Consider the following 22,703-nt stretch of genomic DNA (forward strand, 5'->3'; position numbering starts at 1 on the left):
ATGATTTTTTTTTAAACCAGGCACACAAGATTGTGCCCGGGTGGAATTACCGCCAATGGTTTTGCAGCGGTGCCAAAACTATCTGCCCCACCTCTGTCTTGACTGTTGGGATGACATAAATCGTCGTGCATCGCTGCACTCGCGCCCAGGCGGAACTTGAATATTTTGCCTGATTTAGTGTCCGCTCGAGAACCTGCCCAGGAAAACCAGACGGACCCAGAGCGCACGGCACCATGTTGTAAGTGATTAAAAGGATTGGGAGAAGAACGCTGCATTACTGCATACTTTTGATTGTGAAGTTATGAGAGTTTCTAATTTATTTTAAAGGACATTTAGAAAGATGGGGGCCATGCTATGTCGAGAGCCAGTAATCCTGACTGCTATTGTCATAAGCTTCAAGCTGGAAGGCAGCTTATTGTTGATCATTTGCAATGTAATCAAAGGTCACAGACGTATGGGGAGGAGGCCCCCCCAACCATGAGTTTTCAGGGAACATTGCTCATACCTCCAGCTCTGAGGCACAGTGCGTTAGAAGGCTGCACATCTGAAAAGAAGTGCTGACAGTGATATGCCAGCTTGTACAGGCAGACCCACAGCTTACCAGCGGCAACAGGACTGCGCTGCCCATTGGTGAAGGTTGTTATGCAAGAATAAAGAGTCTGACTGGATACTGTGAGCTCAAAGTGTGACCTTAGTCTTTTATTGCAGGTCTCGAGTGCCTGTCCAGCCTCCTCAAGTACCTGTGCTCCCAAGGGATCGAGAGATCAAGGGATTGATGAGCCCTATAGTGGCTATACAAGGTATATACAGGTTTACACAAAGTTGACTGCGGCATTTGTCTTCTATGCCTCCAGCTTCTTTCAGGCATCAGCGGGGGACATATGCTCCATCTCGCAGCACGCTACTCATTGCTTGATTCGCCAAGTAACTACTGCACTGTACGCACAGGATGGACTTCATACACTTCCCAATAACCAAGGATACCCAAAAGGAGGACAATTTGCTTGTTTCGCCAAGGTTATGGGTGTCATTGACTGCACGCACATCGCCCTGCAAGCACCTTTGCAGAATGCAGAGGTTTTCTGAAACCGAAAGGTTCACTCCATGAACGTACAGATCGTCTGCGACCATACTCAGTGCATCATGGCAGTCAATGCCCAATACCCAGGGAGCATCCATGATGCTTTCATCTTGAGAGAGCACTGTCTCAGCATGTTCCAGCATCAACCACAAGGCCAAAGCTGGCTGATCGGAGACAAAGGATACGGCCTTGCCACCTGGCTCATAAACCACTCCGGAACCCTGAGACAGAAGCAGCCACACACAACATTGTCGAACAGACAACTGGAGTGCTGAAGCAGTGCTTCAGATGCCTGGACCACTCGAGGCAGCCGACAATACTCCCCTCCGCAGGTCTCAGAGTTCATTGTGGTGTGCTGCATGCTACACAACTTGGCCATCATGAGGACAGAAATTGCCAATAGAGATTGCAGGACCAGAGAGAGAGAGAGAAATGAAACACTACACAGGAATAGTTAAGGTTGTTGTGTATAGAAGAAATCCACGAGTACTGAGCACTAAACTTAGTCTTTATTACAACTCGAGTGCCTAAACATAGCAGCCAACCTTTTATACTGGCCCTGCACATGTGACCATTAGGACTCCAACAGTCACTCCCTCTGGTGGCAAGTATTACATACATAAAGGTGAACAAAAAATGTATTAAACATGGAAACATTGTCATCTTTGAGACTTAAATAAAATGAGCTGCACCCAGCAGTGTGATAATCCAACATAATCCAGTATGATAATGTGACAAAACATACGATGCATCCAGCAACATAATGCAGCATCATATCCTGCCCCAGTATTTTTTTTCCACCATCTTTTGCTCCCTTGCCTGCTGCTCCTGCTCAGTGGCACCAAGATGGCATGCAGCAAGGCTGCCAGAGGGCTGCTGTGTTTTGGAGGGGGGTGTTGGTGTTGGTGGAGGGGAAAAAGTCATTAGAGAAGCTGTCTGGGGACACATTGGAACGTCTCGTGGCATAGAAGGCCTGGCTAGACTCTTCTTTGGCATCACCAGTCACAGGTGGTTTGAGTGAGACAGTGGGGAACAGTGGACTGCATTCACCTACCCAAGCTGGAGCAGAGCTTGTGCCTGTTATGTGCCATATTCTGCAAGAGTTCAAGACTTCAATGTCACTGCTGGAGGTCACCAGCCTCATGTGGGCATTGATGGCATCGCAGCTCAACAACAATCTGCGACCCTACCTCCGTAATGGTCGCTTTGAGACTGCGTCGGAAAGGATTCCCGCAAGCATTGACATTGAGGCGACGGCTGACATGGACGCTCTCCCGGACATTCCTACCACATCCAGTTCCACATTTGCCTGTCTGTCAGCAGACTGACTTTGCCAACTTGCCCTCCAGAGATGGCCTGCCGGATTCCACCCCAGTACTGTGTCCCAGGAGCCTCTATTTCATCAAACCCTGAGAACGTCCAGTCATCCCCAGAGGAGCAGAGTGCCGATAGTGGAGCAGGGGTCTGATGCTGCGCCGGAGTTGGCTTATCCGTATCCTCCTCCTCCTCCTCCTGAATGGCCTGACTTGGAGGGATCCTTGAGGGATGCGGTGTCTGTCTAGTCAGCCGGAAGTAGAAAACAGTGGTTAGCAGCAGGGGAGGGGGCAGGGTGACATGAGGAAGGTTGCAAAGCACATTTGAAGGACTGCATCTACTCCATTGACACGGCAGGACATTGCCCAAACCCAGCCCAGAGTGTGTGCAGGACTGTATCTGAGCAGGGGCTCAATGCTCCCAGTGGCAGTTGCCCAGTGACACCAATGAGACCTGCCACTCTGTCCTCGATGTCCGTGAGTGGTAGGGTCTGAGGCAGACTGCCGCCTGCCTACGATGATTATGGGACTTCTTTGCCTGCAACGATGAAAATGGGAATGGTTAGTGTTATGTTCAGAATAACTCCACAAGACTGTGCTGTAAGCTCAAACTGATGTGACCTTAGTCTCTACTCAAACACGAGTGAAGAATCAGCATGGCAGACAACCTTTTATACTTGCTTGCATGAGGTGTGCAGATGACCCTTGGGTCTCCAACAGGTGCTCCCCTGGTGGTAAACTTTATAATAGTGTAACAGTTACAAGGTGGTTCATCAGCTCTTATGGCCCAGATAGCCACCAAAGCACTTATCCCATACTGCCTGAATGTAATAGAGTCCTGTTTAATGGCCTTGGAAGTTGCACATGGTTCATCAGGAGGACATCGAAGTGGGGAGCCATCTTATGAGATCTCAGAATTAATGATGTAAAGATTATTCATGGCCAATAGGGTTCCAAACTAAGCCTGCCTATGTGTCATGCATTTTAGGAGGCAACCCAGAGAGAGCCGAGGCACACCAACAGCACAAGAACAAATAGTGTCAGATTTATAATTGAAGTACTGGAGTGCATGAATTAAAATGATACTCACTCAGACAACCCTCGTCAGATCACTGTGTGCCAGTCCAGTATCTGAGGCAGACCCTTCCTCAGCGATTTCCCTCCAAATCCTTTTAAATATCGATGGCAGTGGTCCAGATCCACCCCAAAGATGCAACTCCCAACATCTTTCCACATCCATCACTGGAGCTTCGTTAGCCTCCAGGCTGAATCACCTGGCACGCTGTCCATGGTCAAAATCCAAATGTAAAATGGCTGATTCAGCCCCAGTTGTACTGTGCACGGCCACGCCCTACATTAGCATGTGTGACAGGAGACCAGACCATAAGCGAGGGAAGAAAAAAAAAAAAAGTTGCTAGTGCGCAAAATGGCCAATTATTACAGCGACGGAACTTTTGGCTCCAGCACAAAGTCTGTGGTGCAATGCCAAAGTCAACACCCCTCATGAACTTTTCAGCGAAAGTTCCTTGCTCTGGCGCCAATGTTAACCCGGCACTATTTTTTGGCTCTGCTGCAAATTGTGCCCAGAAACGGGTGAAAAGAAAAAGCCAAAAATCCAGCTGAAGGTCATTTAATCAACTGTAGCAGGTTACATCTAGATGTTTTTATAACTTGCATAGAACCTGGACTGGAGGATTACACTCCATCCATTGTACTTGTACCACTGATAGCACCAACTCTAATCCCTGCTCCCCATTTGAGGGAACAATTATCTACTGTAGAGAATAAATCTTCCCAGAACTCAATAACCATTTACTTCAATAACATGACAATATTGTATACTGTAACCTGGAACAGGTCAAGGCACCCACTTGAATAGGGGCACTATTGGACATGGTACAGCACATCAGACAGACAGAACACATGAGCACAAATAACATGCAGTTGTCACTGGCTAGGCCAATATTTATTGCCCATTCCTAACTGTCTTCTTGAATGGCTCACTGGCCGTTTGAGGGCAGCTCAGCCAACATTGTCCACATACCCGACAAGATTCCCAAAGCAAACCCTCTACTCTGAACTCCTACATGGCAGGCAATCCCCAGGTGGGCAGAGGAATCATTACAAGAACACCCTCAAAGCCTCCTTAATAAAATGCAACATCCCCACCAATACCTGGGAATCCCTGGCCAAAGACCGCCCCAAGTGGAGGAAGTGCATCCGGGAGGGTGCTGAGCATCGAGTCTCATCGCCGAGTGTATGCAGAAATCAAGCGCAGGCAGCAGAAAGAGCGTGCGGCAAATTAGTCCCACCCACCCTTTCCTTCAACGACTGCCTGTCCACCTGTGACAGGGACTGTGGCTCCCATATTGGACTGTTCAGTCACCTGGAACTCACCAAGTGGCAGCAAGTCTTCCGATTTTGAGGGACTGCTTATGACGACCACGAGTGGGAAGGATACCAGAGGGAAAGATTAGTGTAGGTAACAGAAGTTATGCAGGGAATAGGGTGTTAGCTACTTTCCAATCTGCTGGCATTACTTAGTGTCAAAGGATTCCTTGAAGATAGCAGCAAGAATGTGACAATTTCTATACAACTGGCCACTTATAATCCAAGGACAAGAGACAACCCAGAAACTACAGACCAATGATTGCAACATCTATTGTGGGCAAAGTATTAGAATACACAGAAGGCATAATGAAACATCCAGATAGGTATAGTAAGGAGTCAGCATGGTTTTATGGGAGAGGTTTGTTCCCTGAAGACATTTACTGAACTTCTTTGAAGAACTGATGAACTGTACAAATTCTCTGGATGAGATATTTAGATTTCAGCAAGGCTTTTTAGTGCTGCAATGGGACTGATCTACATAGTAGGAAGGCATGGAACAGGAGACAGGCTTCTGAGGTTGACTGAAAATTGGCTAAACCAGAGAAAGCAAAAGGGTCAAGATTAGAGCTGCATGGACACAGCAAGGGACTACAGGGGAGGTGCCACAGGAATCATTGGTAGGGCCATCACTGTTGGGTGTATACTAGCGATTCAGAGCCGATGACAAGCAAATTGGTCTCGTTTGTAGCTGACAGCAAGCTGGCGTAGGGCAGGATTCAAACTGTAGGGAACAGGGAAGCCAAATGCAAGGATTGAGAGAGAGGATTGGAGTGGAAGATGGCATTTAACGTGGGCAAATGTAATGTAATGACTAGAAAGGGAAGTGAGACTATAAAACTAAAATGAATCTAGAGTACTGGACAACACAGGAGGGGATCCAGATTTTGTGGGGGGGGGGGAATAGCAGTGGTAGTAAAGAACAGGATCTTGGGGATATATGGCCATAGGGATAGAGCACAAATCCCAAGAGGCAGTATTACATCTATACAAGGTATAGCCATACCTAAATGACAGCCTCCACACAGACCAGAATTGTACTAGTCATTGAGTATATTCAAGACAGACAGATCAATAGATATCGGAATATTAAGGGAATCAAGAAATAGCGGGGAATGGAGTTGAGGTAAAAGATTAGCCATGATCTTATTGAATGGTGGAGCAGGTTTGAGGGGCCAAATGGCCTACTCTTGCTCCTAATTCTTATGTTCTACAGCAAGGATATCCAAGTATTTGAGGCAGTGAAAAAGGACAACTAAACAGGTACTGAGCTTAAGGTTGAAGAGCCTGGGATTGTTTAAAGAGGAGAGAAGAACCATGGCATATTGATGCATTAAACAAGAGATAAAATTAAAACCAGATAATATGTTCAAGATTGCCACAAAGGACTTGAACAAGTGCACATACAATCAATACTTTAATACTTTACACAGAGGGCAGTGAATATGTGGAAGGGGCAGAGTGAAAAACTGGTTAGAATCATAGAATCAGAGTTTACAGCACAGAAGGAGGCCATTTCGGCCCATCATGTCCGCGCCGACCAAGATCTATCCAACCTAATCCCACTTTCCAGCTCTTGGCCCGTAACCCTGTACGTTACAGCACTTCAGGTGCACATCCAAGTACTTTTTAAAATGTGGTGAGGGTTTCTGCCTCTACCACCCTTTCAGGCCGTGAGTTCCAGACCCCCACAGCACTCGGTGAAGAAATTTCCCCTCAACCTTCTACCAATTACTTTAAATTTATGCCCCCTAGCTGACCACCACTTTGCTAAGGCGAGCATTAGAGGGAGTGGACAACCAAGAGACATTAGTTTTTAGGACCAGCCAGATCCACCTAGAGTTCCCTGACCCCCCACTGCTGTACTTTCACATGCTCCTATAATGTTTCACAAGATCTCCAACCTCTTGAAATCCTCCCAGCAACAGGGATGATGGGCATCCCTCTCCTGGCCCGTACAATACTGGAGCCTGCTCCTACCTGCACTGCTGTAGGCCGCATCAGACGACTGCTCTTTTCTTCCACTCTTCTTGCAGTTGTGCACCAAGCCCAAGATATCTGCCTGGAAACATAGCAACCAATCAGCATTGAGAAAATTAACAATTAATATTTGTACCCACAAGAGATGAAGGAAAAACACTTACATATGTAATAACTCAATAGACTGAATACTGTAAACTAACAAGTACAAACCTGGCTCTGCTTTATTAGGACCCAAAGTGATTACATTACATGATGGCTTGCTTTCTATACCTGGGCCGCACACAACCCAATGACCTCCAACAGTGGCGCCACCTGGTGGCTAGTAACCCCAAGCATACATATGAAACACTATGCAACTTAAAACTACCAAATCCAGCTCTGGTAACAAATCTCTAAAGAAAGGCAGTTTGATTGGTGTTCAATAAGTATGGGCACTTTATCCAAAACTACCAGCTATTACAGCTTCTCAAATTCTACTGAGGTGTTATGATGGAATTGTGGGAAACTGGTTCCCAATATTGAGAATCAAATAAATGCAGATGACTGATAACCCTGGTCTGCTTGCGCTGTCCATGTTCACCTTATATGGGCTCCTTAAATCCATTATCAGGAAACTCGAATGTCTGAATGGAACTGGCGCCTGGGGGGGCAACTGCCGATACAGGTATGTCCAAATGATCCAGAGGGTGGCTTTAGACCAGAAACAGCAGCAGCACCACTGGATCAGAGCTAGTTATATAGCATCTTTCTCCTTTTTGGTACAAGTTTACCACTCGTCTCCCTTCTCCCCACCCCTTCCATTTTAAGTGTATAATTATAATTCTCCTTTTCAACAAAAAAAAATTGTAATTTGGCACAGTCTGATATGTTCTTCCTCCTCCCTAAATCTCCAGATTGCTGAAAATCAAGACTCAGGGGATGAAATTATGGAATTCCTGTCTGCTCTTCCAACATTCAAGCCCTTAAAACACAGTCATGATTTTAATATATTTTATAGTACCGAGACCAGCTGGTATGGGGAGAAGCGTGGGTACGTGTGGCCAACCACCTGATGGGAGCTAGATTCTGTGCTTCAGTGCTACCCCAAAATCTACCTGGTTCTGTTCCTCAGGTTGCCTAAACTATCCTATGGTAGGAATATTAGCCAATTAAGAACCAGTCAAAAACCAAACATAACTAAACACGACCGTGTTTATACCAGGAACGCATGTTTTTGGATACAACGGTCAATTAATTTTGGCTCAGTCCTGAATTCAAGCAATATACTGTTCCACGGCACACCTACATTTCAATTTGTCCCAAGTATTTGCAGTTCTCTGTATGCACAGTACAATTTGCTCACATTTCTGAAACAATTGCAACAGACTCAGGTGATGTTTTCCATACAATTCTGCAAATAGGCTTTGTTCAAGAAAATCTTCAAGGCACTACACTTTAGGTAGTGGGGGCTCACAGGCCCTTCCCAATTTAGCTGAACCTCTCCTTCCTACTAGTTGGCCAGTGTAGAATTGCAAACTTTGGTTTGAGAAGTCAGCTTATTTGCAATTCTATATTCAGTGGTCTGGATGATAGACTGTGAAGCTAGCAGGGGCAGCATTCGCTCCTAGCATAAAGACTCTCTACTCTCCGCAACACTCCATCCAGCAGAACAGCTGGATAAACCCAGAGGGGGAAACTATCGATTCTTGGACTGGAGCGGCTTCGTTTAGTGTAGAAGTCCCAATTACAACGCTGAACTTTGTCGGTAAGCACTCTAGTAATGACTCCACGAGGTAAGGTATTGCACTTGAACTGTTGACCTTAGTCCATTTATTGCAGCTCCTGAATGAGGGTACAGTAAGGCAAGCTCCCTTTTATACCTGGCTACCTGCAGTGTATAGGTGACCTACATCTCCACCAGTTGCATCCTCTGGTGGTACAGGCAGTATATACAGTGTAGAGATACATTCAGTGGTCTTGTGTAACTGTACATTGTGTACAGGGTATATACATATATTATACATACAGAATTCTTACACTTTAGATTCAGGATTGACTCCATACCTCAGACTCCAAGTCTGTGAATTCTGGCATCCTCCATTCATTCTTGGATTGGTGCTGCAGATGTGGCTTGCGGTAGGCGGTAGAGTCTGGGCCCTGCAGCCCCAACACAGGCTGCACCAGGTCACCTGCATTGTCTGCTGGGCAAAGGGGAGGGAAAAATGCGGCATTTAAATATGGAACCTTTTGCTGCTTTATCCAATTGTGTCTGCCAGAAAGCCAGCTTGTATAGGCACCTTGGGAAATGTAGTGTTGCAAAGATTGGTGCACGATCATCCATTGCAGGGATTAGTCAATAACTGAGTGTTAAGATGTCACCATTCAATGCAAGCCAACCCACACTGCTAATTGCAATATATCCATGGCTGAAACCCTCAATACAAAATTGCCAGAACTTGCCTCAACTAATTGGGGGATGTATACTGATGCAATCTACGACTCCTAGATGGGTCCAATTGTAGCATGCACCATTATACAGCTAGAATTAGCCAAGACATCAGCCTTCAATCTGCAGCACGCCAATGGGAGCAGCAACCTGGGCATGATGCCATAATGAAACTCATTGAGAACTGGCCCTAAATGTACAAATAGGCTCCACTTGACCAGGAACCATTGCCTTGCCTGACATACTCTGAAGGGTAGAAAAGGTGCATTTAAAGAGCTCAATTCCCAAAGCTTTGAAGCCATCAGTGTTCTTCAAAGGCCTTAGCAGACATTTAAACATTTGCTCCATCACAAGAGGGACAACACCTACCATTATCTAGTAATCAGACTTCTCTGGGGGGCTAATAAAACATTAGTGTGGCAGCCCGGCCCAGAAATCAGCACAGTCCTGGCCTGCAAGACCATCAGCAGGCTGGGGCCATTGGAGGGAGCAGCATACCACTGCAGGGAGCAGCGTGTGCTGCTACGAAGCCAGGTTGCTGATTGCAGTGCGGGCAGGCACAGCAGGAGGGGCAAGGTTGGAGCAAAGGAGCAAGAGTTCATAGAGGGATGTTATGGGGCCCAGGACAGGCGCGAGTTCGAGGCTCAGAAGAGGAGGGCCCAGAGGCACACCACTGCGATGTGTATGCACTAGGTCCATGCAGCAGAGCAGGTATCCAGTTATCTTGGTTAACCCTTGCCACTGGACCAAGACCTAGCTCTGTCAAGTCCATGTGGTGGCAGGTGTGCAACAGCCACCACACTTAAAAAAAATCCACACAGGTGTCTTCCATCCTGCACTATCGTTCAGGACCTGGAATAGTAGGTCCTTCATTGAAACACCTGTGAACTCATCCTTTTTTGGCATGGAAGCAAGTCATCCTCACTTTGAAGGACTGCCTATGATGGAGTATTTGGCAAAGTTGCAATTCACTGACAAATATTTGTCAGTGAATTGCAAGATTTGCATAGATGATAATTGATCAATGTAGCAAGCATAATCTGAAGCAAGGGTAATCATGGCCAAGGTCTTTTCTTTTGCTTCTAGACTTCAAATCAGCTAGGCTTGAGCAAGCAAGGTTTATTCATGACCCAAACCCTTAAAGCTTTATATTTAGAAGAACAAGTCACTAATCAGCAGCAGAGTCTCAAGATCGTTTACTTGGAGTTATGCAATAGCCAGGAAGGGACATTAAACAGTCTCATGAATGCACTGATCTTTGGTCGAACTTACTTGGTTGGCTGTCATTGTCAGAGGACACTGGTTGTAGCCTAACACCTGACTGTATCTCCCTCATCAGCATCTCATGTAGACAAGGGGTGTAAGAGGGCGGGTCTCCAAGTTTCCTTGCAGTTGCCTGAATTCAGGGAGCCAAAAACAAAATTAGCTACATTGAAGAATATGCAATCAGGCAGAGTTTAGATACAAACAGATGGACTTGGGTTAACCATTAGGTTCGCCAGTAGTTTCTATGGATGCTTGGAGTCAATTTAGCTCTTTACAATATATCCTATTACAGTTAGACAAGTTTTATTCTCTTAAACACTTTATGGAAAACCTAGCTCTTTACATCAGATTATGTGCCAGTAAAGCACATTTTACAAATTCTTGTAAAATTAAAACTGGTCTGCCCAATGAAATGACAAGACATAAACTATTGTATTGAGGAGTTTTGATCAATAGGTAATAGCTGAGAGTCAAATCACGAGACCACAAGACAAGGAGTTGCCCAGGAGGGCAATGGTAGCACCTCCACAGCCAGCATCTACATACAGGTCATCCTTTATCTAAACATGGGGGCATCGCTTCCTCTACATCTCAACCACAAATTCACCAAAACAAGCAACCTACACCAGCATGGGGTCAACATCCTCAACCTTGTCAAACCCTGGAGACCAAATTGAATTCTGGACCATTTTGAGGTGTATATTGGTGTGCAGGCAAACCATCAATACTTACAGGTTTCAACAAGGACCTCAGGAGGCCAAAATTCAGCAAGATGTCACATGGCGTTCTGGGTTGATCACTATTGACCTGAAAAGTAGCACAGGAGCAAAATTGGCTTTGAAAGAGTCTTGGTCCCGACAGCCAAACATTATAAACACCTACACTCCACCTCAAACAAAAGCCATCTCCGGCTGTCCAGGGACTACCTGCTAATTGTGCTTTTGCTAAAACTGCAATCACCGTTACCAAATTGGGAGGGGTACACCCAGCAAGGTCCAGAAATACTGCACCTTCAACATGCTCAAATTCAACAGTTGTGTAGCAGCAGACATGTTGATAGCATTTGAAGCTCGTTTACACAATTCTCATGTGCTCTTTACAAACCTAGTAAGGATATTTGGTACAAGTGAAAGCTTTTTGCCCAATTCAAGTAGTTCTGGCAGTGGGCATCGAGTGAGGTGAACAAAACTACAATTGCGGCTGGAGGATGAGCATACAAGGTGTTATGTATGCAACCTTAGGCAAACTATCATACCGCCACCAGAGGGCTTACCTGTTGGAGTCCCAAGGGATCCCAGTATCCCTTGGGAGCACTATATAAGCAGGTCTCCCATGCTGTAACTGCACTTAAGTTTTAATAAAAGGAGCTAAGGTCACACTTACTCATTGTCTATAGTACTCAGTTGCATTACTTTATTATGAGCTTAACAAGGCTGCTTGGAAATGGCAGCCAGATCTCACCAATTGATCAATCTGATTAATGCTTAGGAAGCCCATTCTGATTTACCCCTCATAACAGGAATGTGCTCAAATTCTATGGAGGATAATTGTCCAACATAAAGTAGAATAATTGTGTGTGTAGAAAATGCAGTGCATGTTGAGAACACATGGGTGACCTACCTAAACACAGCCATTAATTGATTAATCTGGATTGAAAGAAATTACTCCACTAAATATTTGGACCATTACCAACCTCCCATTTTAAGTTTCTAAAATTACCATTTAGTTGTTTCTCTTGCCATTCCCTGGTACACCACTTTGCCCCTCTTGGACTTCCCTTGGCAAGTAACATGCTCCCAGGCTTGAAAGTACAGCTCTGTTCATTGGCAGATGCCACATCAACATGTGCTAGCTTGCCCTTCATTTGCCAATAGTAAATGTTCTCTGAATTCCCATTCCAGATCAGGAGGACATTGAAGAATCAGATAACCCTGAACATTACCACTCCATTTTATTGCTCGGTTATGCCAGCCACTGTTTCAATAATTTGAAATGGTTATCTGAACACTCAAGCCATTTGGTCTTCTTGAACAGTCGGGATATTTACAAAGGAAGGGTAAATGTAAAATCTTATTTACAAATCATGCTCCAGAGGCCAGTTGAGTGATGCAACTGGAGCATTAGAATTTTAAAAAGTTTCAAACTCAATCTTGGTGGTTACTGGAAGCAAAAAAGTCCCGAAGAATTGCTCACTGAATTGGGAGGAGGCTTGTGTGGAGCATAAACTCCAACCTGGCCTGTTTCGGTGCTGTAAAGGGTACATCCTATATAATTCTATTTAACTGCCAACAGACTGCCTGGAAAGTTTGAGGGACAAAGTAATGAGCATAATTTGACGAGATAATCTGAGATTTTAGATTCATTGTATAGGGTCAGAGTTTAATTTACACCTTTTGTACCACTACTACCCAGATGACATATTGGGTGTGCAGATGAAAGATAAGAAGCATTACAGCAAGAATAATGAAGTGATATTTCCTACACAGCAAAATCCTGCATCACAGTTTTCAGCCACAGCTCCCTGCACCCCCAGCACAAACTCACCATAACCTTGTGTAGGATATAGCGCTTGTATTTAATATCATCCAGAATTTTCTTGAATGGAGACAGTCGGGGCTTGATGGGAAGGGGCCTATACCTTCGCTCACGGAAGTTCCTTAGCTTCACTCCACTTCGCACCTCCTTCATTAACTGGAACCATGCTCGACTCTAGGTGAAAAAGACAAGCATGGACAAAAAGGTGTTCAGACTGCATTCAATATCCACACATGATATTTGGACATTAACATTCAGTGTGATGAATGCTCAAACATTAGAACAAACAGGAACCTGACTCATTAGGAGGGGGAGGGGGGGGGAAACACGACAGACAGAGGAGGGGGGGGGGGGGGAAAAGAGAGACAGCAAGAGATGACCAGAGAGGGGGGGGGGGGAAGTTAGTGTCATGTATCTTACATTATATATAACTGTATCCTAACATGCTATACATGACTAATAAGATATGACCTGTAACCACCAGCATACCTTACAACCAGGGGTGCACTTGCAAGAGACAGGTCTCAGGCAAGTGCAGCATTCTAGAGCTGTGAAATAAAGGTGCAGGTCCAGAGTGACCTTGATTTCACTACATGTCTCGTGTGAATCTGTACTGAGGGGACAGGACTTTACAGTGACGACAGGTTACGGGATTACAGAATAGCGAACGGATCAGATGAAAAGTACAATGCGGGAGACAATTGGGAGGACTTTATAGAAAGGCTCCAGCAAAGCTTTGTAACCAAAGACTGGTTAGGCGATAAGGCAGACAAGAGAAGAGCCCATCTCGACCAGCTGTAGCTTGAAAACATACGCTTTAATGAAGGATCTGTTGGCACCAGAGAAACCAGCAAGCAAGTAGTTTGAAGAATTGAGCACACCGGTAAGAGACCACCTGAAGCCAGCGAGCAGCCTACACATGGCCAGACACAGGTTCTACAACTACAGACGCTGTGTGGGCCAGAGCATACCCGACTTTGTGGCAGAACTTCAGAGGTTGGCTAGTTTATGTGAGTTCTCTGATGAACTGAGGAGAGAAATGCTGAGAGACTGTTTCATTGAAGGAATAGGCCACGCAGGCATATTCTGAAAGCTCAGAGACCAAGAACCTGACCTTAGAGGCAGCAGCAGCACTGGTTGCACAGACATTCTTGGTAGGGGAAGAAGAAACTAGGTTGATTTACAATGCAGGTACAACAACTAACAAAATATCAGAACAAGAAGTTCACAGCACGAAACAGGCTGCCACCCCCACCCAGACAAAACCAGGAGAACAGGCTCTCGACAGCAGGCAGAAGCCATCAAGGGCCTCAGGAATGGCCGTTCACACCTCATCAACCCACAATGCGAGCAATCAACTACAAACTGAGAGAAGCTCAAGAGAGATCAGCCAGACGCAGCTCATTCTGTGGGAACACTGAACAATGGAACAGGTCTGTGCTGGAGGTGGGGGTGGGCACTAGTCAAGGGGATGTCTACTTCAGCAGGCTGTTTTCAGAAATTGTGAATATACAGGGCATTTGGCCCACATGTGCAAAAAAATGGCAGCTCGGCTGGTATACAAATCGAATGGGTCGGAAAGCGCTCCAGAAGATGGTGGGGACACCGATGTACAGCGGGTCAACACGATCAATGGCCGGTGCTCCTACAACAGGATGCCTCCTATAAGAGGGTCCTACTCAACGGGATATCTGTCAACATGGAGCTGGATACGGGAGCAAGTCAATCTCTCATGGGCACTCAACAATTTGAACTGTGGCCGCATAAAAGAGACAGACCAAAACTCAAGGGTCGACACCAAACTAAGGACCTATACCAAAGAAATCATACCAGTCCTCGACAGTGCCATGCTCTCTGTCACACACAAAGGGACAATGAACCGACTTCCCCTGTGGATTGTCCCCAGAGACCCCCCCAGCACTGCTGGGGAGAAGCTGGCTGGCAAAACTAAACTGGAAATGGGATGATGTTCATGCTATGTCATTAGAGGAACAGACCTCCTGCTCAACAGTTATAAAGCGATTTGAACATCTTTCAGCCAGGTGCGGGCACTTTCAAAGGGGCCAAAGTCAAAATCTACATCACACAGGATGCTAGACTGGTCCATCACAAGGCCAGAGCTGTACCCTATGTGATGAGGGAAAAGTATTGAACACAAACTAGACAGGCTTCTGTGGGAAGGCATTATATCATCTGTAGAATTTAGCGACTGGGCAAGTCCCATCGTCCCAGTCATGAAGCCTGATGAATCCGTACGAATCTGTGGGGACTACAAATCTACCATAAACAGAGTCTCCCTACAGGACCAGTACCCGCTGTCCAGAGTGGAGGACTTATTTGCCACATTGGCTGGAGGCAAACTTCTCAAAATTAGACCTCACATCTGCGTATATGACGCAAGAATTGACCAAGGAATCCAAGCTACTCACCACCATCAACACACATCGAGGCCTTTTCATGTACAATCGATGCCCATTCGGCATCAGGTCGACAGCTGCCATATTCCAGCACAACATGGAGAGTCTGCTCAAGTCCATCACGGGGACAGTTGTATTTCAAGACGACATACTTATCACGGGCAGGGACACCGACTCCCATCTCCGTAATTTGGAGGAAGTACAAAAGCGGTTGGATCAGATAGGCCTACGAGTCAAGAAATCCAAGTGCCTGCTTCTCGCACCAGAGGTTGAATTTTTGGGCAGAAGGAGTGCCGCTGATGGAATCCGCCCAACAGAGTCCAAAACAGAAGCAATTTGCCTGGCACCTAGGCCCCGGAATGTCTCAGAACTGCACGCCTTTCTCAGGCTACTCAATTACTTTGGGAACTTTATGCAGAACTTAAGCACGCTGCTGGGGCCTCTCCACGTGCTACTCAGGAAGGGGTGCGATTGGTTTTGGGGGCACGCCCAGGAACGCGCCTTCAATAAGGCACGCAACCTTATGTGTTCCAAGTGTTTTGACTTTCTTTGATCCAGGTAAAAAGCTAGTTCTCACATGCGATGCGTCAGCGTATGGGGTCGGGTGCGTTTTGCAACATGTCAATAGTGCAGGCAAATTACAACCCATAGCTTATGCCTCCAGGTCACTTTTGCGGGCGGAGCGCGGGTACGGAATGGTAGAGAAGGAGGCGCTCGTGTGTGTGTACATGTCAAAAAGATGCACCAATAACTTTTCGGGGCCAAAATCGCATTAGAAACAGACCACAAGCCTGCCCCGAGGAATTAAAACCCTTTCACAGACGCATGCATGAGCTATCACTACAAGCAGACTGCCTGATGTGGGGCAGCCGAGTAGTCATGCCTCTGCGAAGCAGAGAGGCATTTGTCCGGGATCTCCACCGCAAGCACCCGGGGATCGTTCTCGAAGGCCATAGCCAGATCCCACGTCTGGTGGCCTGGTATTGACGCGGACTTGGAGCTCTGCGTCCGAAGGTGCACCATTTGTGCCCAACTCAGCAATGCCCCCAGGGAGGCTCCATTGAGCCCCTGGCCTACGAAACCATTGTCGCGGGTGCACGTAGATTATGTGGGCCCATTCATGGGCAAAATGTTCCTTATAGTTGTAGATGCATTTTCAAAGTGGATCGAATGCACCATTTTAAACTCAAGCACAACCTCCACCACTGGAGAGCCTTGCAACCATGTTTGCAATGCACAGAATCCCTGACATATTGGTCAGTGACAATGGTCACTGCTTCACCAGCGCAGAATTCCAAAACTTTATAATTGATCACGGCATAAATCACGTCAAGACGGCACCGTTCAAGCCGGCCTCCAACAGCCAGGCGGAGAGAGCAGTGCAAATCATTAAACAAGGCATGCTTAAAATCCAAGGTCCCACGCTGCAGGGTTGCCTGTTGCGACTGCTGCTGGCATACAGATCTCGTCCGCACTCACTGACTGGGATCCCCCCACGCAACTGTTGATGAAAAGGACTTTAAAAACAAGGCTCATTAATCTTCCCAGACATGCACAAAATCGTTGAAGCAAAGCGCCATAAGCTGACTGAGTACCATGACAGAAATTCAAGAGGGAGATGGAATGAGATAGGGGACAAAGTGTTTGTACTAAACTATGGCAGGCTCCCAAATGGCTTGCAGGGACAGTAACGGGCAAGGAAGGAAACAGGCTACTGGTCGTACAAATGGACAATGGCAAAACCTGCCAGAGGCATGTAGTCAAAAGCAGATTTAACAACACTGCGGAACCAGAGGCAGATACAATGTGGAACTCGCACCACACCTGGTGGACAGAGGGAACAACCTGAGGAAAGGGCAATCCCAACAGACAACCCAGGCGAGATACCAACAACCACATCCAAAGAAAAAAGACACCAAGGCAAACATAGAAACATAGAAAATAGGTGCAGGAGTAGGCCATTCGGCCCTTCTAGCCTGCACCGCCATTCAATGAGTTCATGGCTGAACATTCAACTTCAGTACCCCATTCCTGCTTTCTCGCCATACCCCTTGATCCCCCTAGTAGTAAGGACCTCATCTAACTCCTTTTTGAATATATTTAGTGAATTGGCCTCAACAACTTTCTGTGGTAGAGAATTCCACAGGTTCACCACTCTCTGGGTGAAGAAGTTCCTCCGCATCTCGGTCCTAAATGGCTTACCCCTTATCCTTAGACTGTGACCTCTGGTTCTGGACTTCCCCAACATTGGGAACATTCTTCCTGCATCTAACCTGTCTAACCCCGTCAGAATTTTAAATGTTTCTATGAGGTCCCCTCTCATTCTTCTGAACTCCAGTGAATACAAGCCCAGTTGATCCAGTCTTTCTTGATCGGTCAGTCCCGCCATCCCGGGAATCAGTCTGGTGAACCTTCGCTGCACTCCCTCAATAGCAAGAATGTCCTTACTCAGGTTAGGAGACCAAAACTGTACACAATACTCCAGGTGTGGCCTCACCAATGCCCTGTACAACTGTAGCAACACCTCCCTGCCCCTGTACTCAAATCCCCTTGCTATGAAGGCCAACATGCCATTTGCTTTCTTAACCGCCTGCTGCACCTGCATGCCAACCTTCAATGACTGATGTACCATGACACCCAGGTCTCTTTGCACCTCCCCTTTTCCTAATCTGTCACCATTCAGATAATAGTCTGTCTCTCTGTTTTTACCACCAAAGTGGATAACCTCACATTTATCCACATTATACTTCATCTGCCATGCATTTGCCCACTCACCTAACCTATCCAAGTCGCTCTGCAGCCTCACAGCATCCTCCTCGCAGCTCACACTGCCACCCAACTTAGTGTCATCCGCAAATTTGGAGATACTACATTTAATCCCCTCATCTAAATCATTAATGTACAGTGTAAACAGCTGGGGCCCCAGCACAGAACCTTGCGGTACCCCACTAGTCACTGCCTGCCATTCTGAAAAGTACCCATTTACTCCTACTCTTTGCTTCCTGTCTGACAACCAGTTCTCAATCCATGTCAGTACACTACCCCCAATCCCATGTGCTCTAACTTTGCACATCAATCTCTTGTGTGGGACCTTGTCGAACGCCTTCTGAAAGTCCAAATATACCACATCAACTGGTTCTCCCTTATCCACTCTACTGGAAACATTCTCAAAAAATTCCAGAAGATTTGTCAAGCATGATTTCCCTTTCACAAATCCATGCTGACTTGGACCTATCATGTCACCTCTTTCCAAATGCACTGCTATGACATCCTTAACAACTGAACCACAACTCAGACGCTCCACTGAAGAGCGTAGACCACCTGAGACTGAACCTATAAAGACAATAAGACCTCGGGGGAGGGTGATGTCATGTATCTTACATTATTATATATAACTGTATCCTAACATGCTGTACATCACTAATAAGATATGACCTGTAACCACCAGCATACCTTACCACCAGGGGTGCACTTGCAAGTGACAGGTATATAAGCACAGGTCTCAGGCAAGTGCAGCATTCCAGAGCTGTAAAATAAAGGTGCAGGTCCAGAGTGACCTTGACTTCACTACATGCCTCATGTGAATCTGTACTGAGGGGACAGGACTTTACAGTTAGGATCTGGAATTCACTGCCTAAAGGGTGGTGGAGGCAGATTCAATCATGGCTTTCAAAAAGGGTATTAGCTAAGTACCTGAAGGAAAAATAAAAATTGCAGGGCTACGGGGAAGGGGACTAGCTGAAGTGCTCTTAGCTGGCACAGGCTGGACAGCCTCCTCCTGTGCTGTAACCATTCTATGAATTGGTAGCTAGGTTTGAGTTATCAGATGTTCAGTTTAAAGTAAATATCTTGGTATACAAATTCAGTTAATTTATTAAAAAGACAGCCAGTGTCATTTCAACAGCATCCCTATCACGACAGTTTAAAGGATTGTATACAAGAAATGAAGTTAATGAAAATTCATACTTTATAGAGCCTTCAACAATGAACCAACAGCACAAGTTATACTTTCAGATTCTCAATATTTGCATATATTTTTGAAGCCATTGTACATTTGGATTGCAGTGCTTCCAAAAGTAGTACACTAAGGTATCCTGTTGTGGCTGTGCCTGCACAGAAAGACTTGCATTTATATAGCACCTTTCATGACCACCAGACATCGCAGTGCTTTACAGCCAATGAAGTACTTTTGGAGTGTAGTCACTATTGTAATGTAGGAAACGCAGCAGCTAATTTGCACACAACCAAGCTCCCATGAACAGCAATGTGATTATGACCAGATAATCTGTTTTTTTGTGTTATATCGACAAGGATAAATATTGGCCAGGACACCCATGCTCTTCAAAATACTGCCATGGGATCCAATGTCCACAAGAGCAAACTGGGCCCCAGTTTAATATCTTATCCAACAGACGGCACCTTCGATAGCACAGTGCTGGAGTGTGAGCACCCAAGTCCCTGGAGTGGGACTTGAACCCACAACCTTCTGACAGAGGTGAGTGTGCTGCCCACTGAGCCACAGGGAGCAATGGCAGAGATTAAGGGTTGAACCAACTGGTTCTTGGTCTGAGGTTGAATTGGGCAAACAGGAAGTTGAGGTGGGGGAGGAGTGAAGTGGGGTTGGCTTTATAGTAACCATCAAGATTTGTTCAATAGGATCCAGAAGCAGAACCAGTGAACTGGTAATAAGTCAAAGGGATGGGCAAAGTTTTTTTCGTTAACCAATTCGTTAAATGGACAAGAAAACTTGCACAATTATGGCACTTTATGATTCAAATATCTAAAAAAAAATTAATTTTGAACTGCAGGGACTTTTAAACAAACTTTGCACTTTATGAAATGACCAGCTAATCTGTTTTTGGTTGAGGCAAGAATGAGTCAAAGCCCCAGGAGAAATTTCTGCTCTTCAAATAGTGCCCTGGGATGGTTAAACATGCAGAACACAGACTGAATCAGGTGGCTCATTCAAAGGACAGCATCTGAAAGAGTGGAGCACCCTCAAATACTGCACTAACTCAGTCAGTTCGTGCCAGAGTGGGGCTTGAACCCAAAACCTGACTGAGGCAGCTCTGCTACCAACAGTCAAACTGAGCAGCAAAGACAAACATTCCAACATTTTACTTAAGGTAAAATGAAAAAAAAGTGAATTGGGAATTAATGACAGCAAGTAGAGCTTCTCACCCAGTACACAGTCTCAAGGTGTTTTTCACAAGATGGCTCATCCTCTAGCTTTAGAGTCTGCAAGAATGAAGGTACAAAATTACACAAGGTTTAAAACCTCAAGAGTTCAGAACATGATATACAACATTCGATTGAAGCCTAGCTAGTGATAGAATTCTACTAAAACAGCTCCATTGAATAAGCTGTCTACTATGCCAAACACTTAGCATCAGGAAGGTGGAAATGGAAATGAGAAAGGAGTGTGTGTGTGGGGGGGGGGGGGGGGGGGGGAGGGAGGGAGGGAGGGAGGGAGGGAGGGAGGGAGGGAGGGAGATCCAGAGCAGTTACACATGTTTCCAATGGAGAGGATGAGATTTCCAATCTAGATCAATTTTCACTGGAACACTTCAATGTTGATTTGTGCAGCACGCTGAAGATTTTCCTGTAGTAATTTAGATTAGTATGTCTGACCATGCAGGGGTTAGAAAAGAATGCAAAATAATGTTAAAAGGCTTCAGCCTGAAACTTACAAGCACATTGCAATCTGGGGATGGGGAAACTCAGGTTCCTGCTCTGGATTGCCAGCCAGTTACACATGCTGAAGAGGACAGGTTAACATTGAAGACAAGTCAGGATATCCCCTGCTGTTGACCATCAGTGCACACTCATGGCCTAGGCTCAGATTAACAGCAGTAGGTATGAGAGAGTTGGTGACCCCCATGACAAACACCAAGGAAAAAAACCAGCAGAGGGAAATCTCCATGCAAGAAAAAGTCCACAATTGTATTTACTTCAACATTTGACTGAGTAAGCAAGAAATTTTTATTTATGAATTAGTTCATGGGCATCGCTGGCAAGGCCAGCATTTATTGCCCATCCCCAATTGCCCTCGAGAAGGTAGAGAGTCACCTTGAGCCGCTGCAGTCAGTGTGGTGAAGGTACTCCCAGTGGCAATTCCAGGATTTTGACAGCGACGATGAAGGAATGGCAATATACTTCCGTCAGGATGGGTATGACTTGAACTTGCAGGTGATGTTCCCATGCGCCTGCTGTCATTCTTCTAGGTGGTAGAGGTCGCGGGTTTGGGGGGTGCTGCCGAAGCCTTGGTGAGTTGCTGCAGTGCATCTTGTAGATGGTGCACACTGCAGCCACGGTGCGCTGGTGGTGGAGGGAGTGAATGTTAAAGGTGGTGGATGGCGTGCCAATCAAGTGGGCTGTTTTGTCCTGGATGGTGGCAAGCTTCGTGTAGTTGGAGCTGCACTCATCCAGGTAAATGGAGAGTATTCCATCACACTCCTGACTTGGAGATAGTTATTGCCTGCCACTTGTGGCATGAAAGTTACTTGACACTCATCAGCACAAGCCTGAATGACACCCAGATCATGCGGCATGCGAGCCTGGACTGCTCCATTATCTGAGGAGTTGCGAATGGCACTGAACACTGCAGTCAGTGAACATCCTCACTTCTGACCTTATGATGGAGGGAAAGTCATTGATGAAGCAGCTGAAGATGGTTTGGCCTAGGACACTGCCCAGAGGAACTTCTGCAACAACAATATCCTGGGGCTGTGATGATGGACCTCAAACCACCACAACCATCTTCCTTTGTGCTAGGTATGACTCCAGCCAGTGGAGAGTTTTCCCTGATTCCCATTGACTTCAGTTTTACTAGGGCTCCTTAATGCCACACTGTCAAATGTTGCCAAGGGCAGTCACTCTCCCCTCAGGAATTCAGCTCTTTTGCTGATTTTTGAACCAAGGCTGTAATTAGGTCTGGAGCAGAGTGGTCCTGGCAGAACCCAAACTGAGCATTGGTGAGCAGGTTATTGGTGAGTAAGTGCCGCTTGATAGCACTGTCGACAACACCATCCATCACTTTGCTGATGGGGTGGTAATTGGCTGATTTGGATTTGTCCTTTTTGTGGACAGGACATACTTGGGCAGTTTTCCCACATTGTCAGATAGGTGCCAGTGTTGTAGCTGTACTGGATCAGCTTGGCTAGAGGCATGGCTAGTTCTGGAGCACGACAGCCGGGATGTGGTCAGGGCCCAGTCTTTGCTGTATCCAGTGCACTCAGCAGTTTGATGTCACTTGGTTGAATTCGCTGAAGACTGGCTTCTGTGATGGGGAGGAC

General features: G+C 46.1%; 1 protein-coding gene across 1 annotated transcript in view; it reads right to left on the reverse strand.

The window, feature by feature from the left end:
• LOC139276849 (protein spire homolog 1-like) overlaps positions 1 to 22,703 on the reverse strand; it is a 63,020-nt gene that overhangs the window by 17,046 nt on the left and 23,271 nt on the right. The window contains exons 5-10 of the mRNA XM_070894847.1: positions 20,590 to 20,646; positions 13,001 to 13,165; positions 11,189 to 11,263; positions 10,463 to 10,586; positions 8,809 to 8,945; positions 6,763 to 6,844 (exon numbers count right to left, since the gene is read on the reverse strand). Coding sequence (XP_070750948.1) covers positions 6,763 to 6,844; positions 8,809 to 8,945; positions 10,463 to 10,586; positions 11,189 to 11,263; positions 13,001 to 13,165; positions 20,590 to 20,646 — 640 coding nt within the window. The remainder of the gene's footprint in view (positions 1 to 6,762; positions 6,845 to 8,808; positions 8,946 to 10,462; positions 10,587 to 11,188; positions 11,264 to 13,000; positions 13,166 to 20,589; positions 20,647 to 22,703) is intronic.

This window comes from Pristiophorus japonicus, chromosome 12, assembly GCF_044704955.1.
Source record: "Pristiophorus japonicus isolate sPriJap1 chromosome 12, sPriJap1.hap1, whole genome shotgun sequence".
Classification (NCBI taxonomy): Eukaryota; Metazoa; Chordata; class Chondrichthyes; family Pristiophoridae; genus Pristiophorus; species Pristiophorus japonicus.